Source organism: Lactuca virosa, chromosome 5, assembly GCF_052849685.1.
Source record: "Lactuca virosa cultivar CGN04683 chromosome 5, Lactuca_virosa_CGN04683_v6, whole genome shotgun sequence".
Classification (NCBI taxonomy): domain Eukaryota; kingdom Viridiplantae; phylum Streptophyta; class Magnoliopsida; order Asterales; family Asteraceae; genus Lactuca; species Lactuca virosa.
The window spans coordinates 24,754,932-24,763,873 of record NC_136430.1 but is presented as its reverse complement, the minus strand read 5'-3'; the positions used below and the strand labels follow the sequence as shown (position 1 = coordinate 24,763,873).

Below are 8,942 nucleotides of genomic sequence, written 5' to 3'. Positions count from 1 at the left end.
AGAAACCGCGAGTTTCTGATGAAAAACCGGGCTCTATGCGGGCAGAGTTTCGACAGGAAAAGATTATTTTCTCGAGGACTTCGGGGCGTCGGGGCTTGCTTCAGGTGGTAAGGAGGTTCCCGGGACTTCGGAGGGTTTAGAAAGGCTTAAAGGGGGTTTAAATGGAGAGAGTATATGAAAATTCTAAACAAAACCCGGAGGCCTCGCATCCTATTTATAGGAGGGGTCTGGCCCTCAGTACGCTGGGCGTAATATTCGTGTACGTTGGGCGTACTACTAAAAACCTCAGTACGCTGGGCGTACGTCTTGTACGCGGGGCGTACTAGTTCGAGCCTTATCCGATCTTCAGACGTGGTGAAGCTACGAGGCACGCGTCGAGGTTAGTCTCATTACGATGGGCGTAGTGGCCACCTGGCTTCGGACGTGTCGATTAAGCAAGATACGTGTCACTTAAGAAGAAAGAGGCTACGTGGACAATCTGAGACCTTGCTTCCGAGTACGCTGGGCGTACTTCCATTTTCCAAACTTCAAAAATTCATATCTTTTGCATACGAACTCTGTTTTTGACGTTCTTTATATCCACACGTAGGTGAGACCATGTTCTACAACTTTCGTTTAGACTCCGTCGGCTAATTTTGACTTTATTTTTAAAGTTATATTTTTAACAGGCCGAGACAGAAAAAGTCCGTTAAAAATTCATAACTTCTTCATCCGACATCCGTTTTTGTCTGTCTTTTTACCGTTGAATTTCTTTTGATAAGATCTACGATTATTGTTTAGGTTGTTTTGGCAAAAAGTTGCTCGATCTAAAGTTCGAGTTTCGGGCTGCGTACTGTTGTGTCGAAACTTAGAAAAATCATAACTTCCTTTTGATAAGATCTACGATTCTTGTTTAGGTTGTTTTGGCCAAAAGTTGCTCGATCTAAATTTCGAGTTTCGGGTTGCGTACTGTTGTGTCGAAACTTAGAAAAATCATAACTTCTTCATACGAAGTCAGATTTAGTCGTTCTTTTTATGGACACTCTCGGTTTAACGTATACTATAACTTTCATTTAGATAGTTAAGGCTAAAAAGCATTTTATTGAAAATTCACTTTTTACGTTAAACAGTGTTTTGCCGGTTTTGTCGCGGATTTTCGATAGATCATAACTTCTACGTTATAACTCGGATTTCGGAGTTCTTTTTATTTTTGGAAACCTTGTGACATATACAACAACTTAGATAATATTATTTATTATAAATAATCATTTATCAAAAACTCATGTTTGACGTGAAATATATATATATATATATATATATATATATATATATATATATATATATATATATATATATATATATATATATATATATATATATAGGCTTAGGTTATTCTATTCAAAGTAACTATTGTGTTATTGTATGCATAAATATGGGCCAATCAATTTTACTTATTTTAAGAATGTGATTAATATATATTATTGAATTAAATATAATTGAAAAATATCATCTTAATTAATTACAAGGGTAATTTAGTCAAATAATATAGATTTAATAAAGGAAAATTTCATTTTTTAAGGGATCATAGATTCTATTAATTTTAAAAATCCGATTTTACGAATTATAATTCTTTTAATTCGGACATTCTGACAGAATATGGTTATGAGTATATTCAAAAATAAAAATATTCTTGAACCATAAATAATAAAAATATTCTTGAACCTATTTCTTGATCATGAATTTAAAAACTTCTTGTAGAATAACAAATTCTTGAACAATCAATTGAAGAATAAAAACAAAAAATACATTATTTCTTAGAGAATACGAGTAACAATTGTTAAGAATTACATTTATTGTTAAAGAATAAAACTAAAAAAACTTTCAAAACGGGAAAGAAAACATCAAAATCTAACAACGACTAAAACATTCTAAAAGAATAATGTTGCTTAGAATCACTTTCACTTTTATGGTCCGTTCTTCAAGCATCAACTTCTGTGATTCCAACAGAATTGGAATTCGTGATTCAATTCCAACAGAATTAGAATTCGTGATTCCATTCCAATAGAATTGGAATCTCACCAATATCATCCATTGAATCATCTACATAAACATAGTTGATACCTTTTCAGAATTCAACCTTGTCAAGATCCTGCACTGTCCACATAAATGAAGTGTTAAATCAGGAAAAAAAACATAAATTGAAATATGAATCAATTCATAAAATGCAGCCAAAAATCAAGTTAAAATCAAAACAAATCCTAAATTGTACACTAAAAATCACGTCAAAATCAAATCGAATCCGAGGCGATCAGATTTTATATATAATTCCAAGTTAAATGTGCAATGAAAGACCTCCCCTCACCCATCTTTCTCTCGGTGAAGACAGAGAAGCCGCATCTCTCCTTCCTGAGGATCATTTTCATTGCTCCCTTGTTCCTTCATTAATTGATGCTAGAAACTCCTCATTGGTGGTGTTGTTTTCTCTAACTGAACAAGGAGGCAGTAGCCTCGTGATTTATTCCCTCACATGTTCCTGTCGATCACCACAGGGACAACCCTTCTAACCTCTAGTGGTTGCCTCTCCACCTGTCAAATATCGAAACCAAGCACCTTACCTTCCATTGATTCATGTCAAAAAAAAAAAAAAAAAAATCAGAAGCAACATGGAGGCTGCCGGAGAAGCCCCCATCCGCTCACCTCTTTCCACCATCGACGAGCAACAGACCCTTTTCCCTCACACCTTTCCCTTCCTTCCCCATCAACCATCGCTTCTGCCTACCTCCTCCCAAACCTTCTTCTGACCTCCTCCTCTTCTCACCTCACAGTCGGACAAGAGGGAATAAAAGCTCGTTGCTTCTTCCCTTCGTTGCTTCAGTCTCGTCGACCCCGGAGACGCTTCCTTAGCCTGCAATCGATCGACATCCATTGGACCTAGCAGCCGCTTCGTGCTTTCCTTCTCACCTTCATCGATGTACAAATACATGTGTCAACGCCCATGAAATCAGAAATCAAGAAATCAGACTTTCTTTCCCCTTCTTTCTTCATTCGAGCCCTAACTATGTGCGGGTGTGTGTGTATCGTTACTCTTAAATCAGAATTGCAGAAGAACATGTAGAGGCGATAATGGCTTGGTATTTTTTTGAAGATGGCGAAGAGATGAAGGGAATAATAGCTGGTGTTCAGTCAAGATCCAAACTTTGGATCGTGGTGGCTGAAAGCTTTCGATCGAATCCTACGGGGGGTTTTTCAAAGTGACATCGGTGGTAACTAAAAGGGGATAAATTAGGTTAAAATAAACTAGCATAATTATAGGAAAGTATTTGGGAAAGTTGTTTATAAAATTATCTAATTACCCTTATTTATTTATTTAATTATTTATTTATATTTTAAATTTTGATTGGCCCACATTTATGCATACAATAACACAATAAATACTTTAAACACATGAACCTAGCTCTCTCTCTCTCTCTCTCTCTATATATATATATATATATATATATATATATATATATATATATATATATATATATATATATAGAGAGAGAGAGAGATAGGTTCAGGTGTTTTAAGTAAGTATTGTGTTATTGTATGCATGATTGTAGACCAATCAAAAAATAATAGAAAAACAATAATTAAATAAATCAATAAGGGTAACTAGGTAATTTGAGAAATAACTTCCACAAATACTCCCTATAATTTTGCTAGTTACGTTGATTTTAACCTAATTCCCCCCTTTTATAAACGGCCTACTGATCTGATCAATCTTCATCACCAATCGGCTGGGAAAATAAGAACAACGCAGAAAGTTGAATAAAAACGGCTCTATGGCTGGCCGATTCATCGGGCAAGGAAGAGGGGAACGAAAGCAGAGAATGAAGGTAGCCAAAAGCTTGCAGGTGCGCTTCGTCTTTCGATTTGCGAGGAGGGAGGAGTCGTAAGGAGGTGAGCACCTCCGGTGTTCGAATGGTCCGAAGAACAGGTAGCCAAGCTCAGATTCGCTACGAACCACAGTCAGCGAACGTCCATGGGTGAAGAACGAGTGTGAGCCCAAGATCCAATACCGAATCCAAGTTGTTCGCAGGTAGTGAATCCATTCACAAATTTGACTTTTCGATTTTGACCGTCGTTCATCCCAGATGAGATCGATTCCATTCGCAGGTGGTCAAGCCCCAACCATTCGCATGTGACACAGTTCGTACCAAAGGATTCACAAATTCAATTTTGACTTTTTCCCTTGACTGCCAAGAACATCTGCTCAAATCATGTCGATTGATCAAATTCCGATTTCAATCATTCCCAACATCACTCTTCCAAACCCAGTGAGATCAAACATTACAGTTTTGTCCAATAAAACCACAACCCAGTTATGTTCATCCGATCTTTATCTATTCATCACTGGTTGTCGAAATTTCCAAACACCCAATCGCTTTAAAGAATTTGTCAAAGCACATACGATCAAGAATTCACAAAAATTGGTTCCCAAACAAAACCGATTGAAACAAGTAGGTTATTTAACCACAGACTCGTACAAGAAACACCAAGATCGATCAAAGATTGAAATCGGAATTTGTGATAAGTTATTAATTTTTATCAGGTTATGGGTTTGATTGTTTGACATGAAAGAAGGAAGAAGGAAGAACAAGAGGGAACATCTGGTGTTTGTGTGGTCTGAGGCTAGCAGTGAAGAAAGGAGTGCACTTTAGTTCAATTCAGAAAGGGTAAAGGGAACACCATTTCAGTTGTACAAAATTAGATATTTTGGGGTTGCTTTTGACAGAAAATCGATGGGTGTTTGTAGAGTTGATTGGGTTTGTTGTTTTCACAGGAATGGGAGAAGGAAGAACACGAATGGGAAACTGCCCTTTTTTTTGTTGGTTTGCTTGGTACATAAGGGCAAGAACAAGATTGTTCTTGTATTTCTTGACTGTAATCCGTGTGACAACATCTATTGTGAAGAGGAAACACTTTTTCCTTTGGGTTTGAGTGTAGTAATGTCCTGAAAACCATAATGAAATGGAATCACAGAATGGTATTGGTGAGATTCCAATTCTATTGGAATGGAATCACGAATTCCAATTCTGTTGGAATGGAATCACGAATTCCAATTCTGTTGGAATCACAGAAGTTGATGCTTGAAGAACGGACCACAAAATTGAAACGGACCACATTATTCTTTTAGAATGTATTAGTCGTCGTTAGATTTTGATGTTTTCTTTCCCGTTTTGAAAGTTTTTTTAGTTTTATTCTTTAACAATAAATATAATTCTTAACAATTGTTACCCGTATTCTATAAGAAATAATGTATTTTTTGTTTTTATTCTTCAATTTATTTGTTCAAGAATTTGTTAATCTACAAGAAGTTTTTAAATTCATGATCAAGAAATAGGTTCAATAATATTTTTATTATTTATGGTTCAAGAATATTTTTATTTTTGAATATACTCATAAACATATTCTGTCAGAATGTCCGAATTAAAAGAATTATAATTCGTAAAATCGGATTTTTAAAATTAATAGAATCTATTATCCCTTAAAAAATGCAATTTTCCTTTATTAAATCTATATTAATTGACTAAATTACCCTTGTAATTAATTAAGATGATATTTTCAATTATATTTAATTCAATAATATATATTAATCACTTTCTTAAAATAAGTAAATTTGATTGGCCCACATTTATGTATACAATAACACAATAATTACTTTGAATAGAATAACCTAAGCCTATATATATATATATATATATATATATATATATATATATATATATATATACATATATATATATATATATTACTAGTTTTCATGATCTGGACGCCTAGTCATTAAATGAGATGATGAGATGGATATGTTGGTTATATAATGTTATGTTTACCATAAAATTTGATATTATGATGTATTGTATATTTTTTGGAATATAAAATGCATCCAACGAAAACTGCAATAATTACATAAACTAGTAACAACTTCGTCATTTTTTAAGTTTATAAGAAATTTCAAATTGTCTATCTAATCTTATGTAACCCAGTATATCCATCTAATTAGCTCATTTCCTACCCCTTTTCCCGGAAACACACATTTTTACCGGTTTCATTGCTGACATGGATACATAATCATAAATGAGCCGATGAGATCTATATAATATTTTATGGTAAACGTAGCATTATATAATTTATCTTATCTATCTTATTAGCTCATTTAACGACTAGACGTCCAGACTAGCAATGAAACTGGTAAAATATATGTTACATGGAGAAAATTGTCAAATCATCACTTAATTTTAGTTTGAGACTTATTCGTAAAGTATGGTAAAACAATTAGACTTTAATGGAACCAAGTAAGTAATGAAACCGGTAAACCGGGAAAAAGTGGTCAAATCATTATTTTTACCGGTAATTAATGTTTTTTCGTAAACAAATTTTAATTTGAGACTTTTTCGTAAATTATGATAAAATATTATGATTGTTCCAGAGATTTCCCTTAAACATATTCACTAATTTTGTCAAAACCAACTAATATTTAGGTTGTGTTTGGCATATTAGCTGAAAAGCTAACTGTTAAATAAAAAACTATCTGATAGCTGAAAAGTTAGCTGATAAAAAATGACGTTTGATAAAACTAGCTAAAAGATATAAAATGACATTTAAAAGAATTTATTTATATAATTAATTAAGCGGTACATTTGGAAAATTTAAAAAAGCTCATAAAAATCTAATCTAAGGCTATGTTCGACATAGTAGCTGAAAAGTCAGCTGATATATGAAAAGCTAGCTGATAGCTTAAAAACTAGCCGATAAAAAATGACGTTTGGTAAAACTACCTGATAAGTTTAGCTGAAAGATATAAATGACATAAAATTACATTAAAAGAATGTTTTTTCTGTAATTACTTAAGGGGTATATTTGGAAATTTAAAAAAAAAAAACTCTTGAAAAGCTAGTCTAAGTAGCTTTCTAAAAAAAGTAGCTTATAAACTATTTTTTGGCTTGACAAACATGACAACTTAAAAAAACTTGAAAAATAAGTTAGCTTATTAGCTAGTTGCGACGTGTCAAACACAACCTAAATAGTTTTTTTTAAAAAGCTATCTTGCAAACTACTTTTTGGTTTTTGAAACATGACAACTTAAAATTTTTTTAAAATAAACTAGTTTATCAACTATATATAACGTACCAAACACAACCTTAAGTTAAGTGAGAGTGCTCAATTTGTAAATGCCAACTAAGATTTAAGTTCACTTGTATCGTGGTAAAAGCTTGATCACAAACATGTGATATTTCGAGATCAATACCCATTGGATACACACAATTTGTATTTTAAAGTTTTAAGTTTTCAATTACTAAAAATTTATGCTTAATAAGCTTTCCTACTCCTTTTCTTTCAAACTCTTATCTAATGTGGGATGTGTGAAGAACCAATATTTCAAGAACCATCCATCACACATCTCCTTGGTGAACAAACAAAAAATGTGTTCTCTATGAGCTGCACTGTCATTTTGTTTGAGCCAAGTTACAAATAGGGATGTAAACGAGCCAAGCCGAGCTTGGCACTTATAGAAGCTCGAGCTCGTTACACCTTTTCTTTTGGCTTCACATTCTTGTTCGGTTAGGCGGTTACACCTTTTCTGTTGGCAGTTAGTAAATAAGGGCATATTAGTAATTTAACTAAGTTCTGTTAAAAAAAGTTGGTGTAAGTTTTTCCACCTAGTACATTTCATATATATTAGCTTTGTTTAATCAATCAACGAGAAACAGTTCAAATTTCTCTCATCTCTCTCAGAGCTTAAGCTACAACAATGGACATGGTCATCCGGGTTGGTTATCCCCTCCCCCCCCCCCCCCCCTAAAAAAAATGCTTCTACTTTTACATAATCAAAGTTTAGAAAAGAGTTGTGCAATCAAATATGCCTCTTGAACGGTTTCAAGCCAGACAAATCGAATTCATCATTACAATTTTTTTTTATTTTTTATTTTTCATGACAATTTGGTGTACCACTTCTAAGTTCTAAACCATCAAACTCAATAGCCTCAAAATTACTTGAATTGAATCAATGGCTAACCAACTAGACTGCTTTCTCAAGCATACATCATATTTCAAGATTCACCAGATACAATAATTTAGATTTACATGCCCAACAACTCAAGAAAAACAATTTCAAAGAATTTGGTAAGGCTTACTTGAATTCAGGCAGCTTCCCTGATCTAAATATGGCGAATTTTGAGACCTGGGAATAAGAAAAACTAATCCCATTTTGATTAAGCAACTCTTCCAGCATCAATTTAGCTTCATCAGGATCATCACTCTCGCATTCAATCTCATAATTAACCCCAAAATCAAACTGAGTTTCATCCAATTCCAATTTCAAACCATTCCACTTATGAACAGCTCTCACATTTCTAAACCCTCCAAGAGACACGAGTTCCATTAGATCAACCCCGAATTCCTCATTTACTCTCTTCAAGATTCTGGATTTCTCGATGGTGGAGAACCGCCATGGCTCCGCGGCGCAAGCGCGGGCGAGGGAGGGGTCTAGGGACTCTTCTTCCTCCTCTATGCGACTGATTCCGGCGGAAATTACGGGTTTGGCTTTGAGGGAGAGGATGGCGTGGGAGTCGAGGTCGTAGAAGCGGAGGCGGAGGGCGGCGAGGTGAGTGGGGGCGAGGGAGAGTGATGGGGTGTCGAAGAAAAGGTTTTGTTGGAGGTGGGTTTTGGTGTGGTAAGGAGAGAGTAAATCGGAAAGTTTCTGATGGGCGGTGGAGTCCGGCAGCCGGAGCTTTACTTCCACTTCCATAATCTTGGAGGCGGAGGGGTTGCTGTTGGTGATTTGTGATAACGAAGAGAGTCTTGCAAGATTATTCTTGATCCAACGCGACATCGCCACACATCCCAATCCAAACGTATTTCCGATAAGTTAAAAAATATTGATTAGTAAATCAAAATGTCATTTTTGGTTTAGTTATGAC

The 8,942-nt window shown here is 34.6% G+C and overlaps 1 protein-coding gene across 2 annotated transcripts; it reads right to left on the bottom strand.

The window, feature by feature from the left end:
* Positions 1-1,943: 1,943 nt before the first annotated feature.
* LOC145117815 (triphosphate tunnel metalloenzyme 3-like) lies at positions 1,944-8,942 on the bottom strand. Of its 2 annotated transcripts, none has more exons than XM_079054144.1 (2): positions 8,157-8,942; positions 1,944-2,133 (listed from the first exon to the last, which is right to left on the bottom strand). In XM_079054144.1, exons 1-2 carry the CDS (start codon positions 8,852-8,854, stop codon positions 2,121-2,123), a joined length of 711 nt encoding a protein of 236 aa, XP_078910270.1. In that variant the 5' UTR covers positions 8,855-8,942; the 3' UTR covers positions 1,944-2,120. The 2 variants fall into 2 exon arrangements, with proteins under 2 accessions (XP_078910270.1, XP_078910269.1); XM_079054143.1 differs by lacking the exon at positions 1,944-2,133 and adding an exon at positions 7,256-7,603 and having other exon boundaries at positions 8,157-8,941.

Bases quoted from the DNA above. Each gene is read 5' to 3' on its own strand.
- LOC145117815 (XM_079054143.1), bottom strand. From the start codon at position 8,854: ATGTCGCGTTGGATCAAGAATAATCTTGCAAGACTCTCTTCGTTATCA.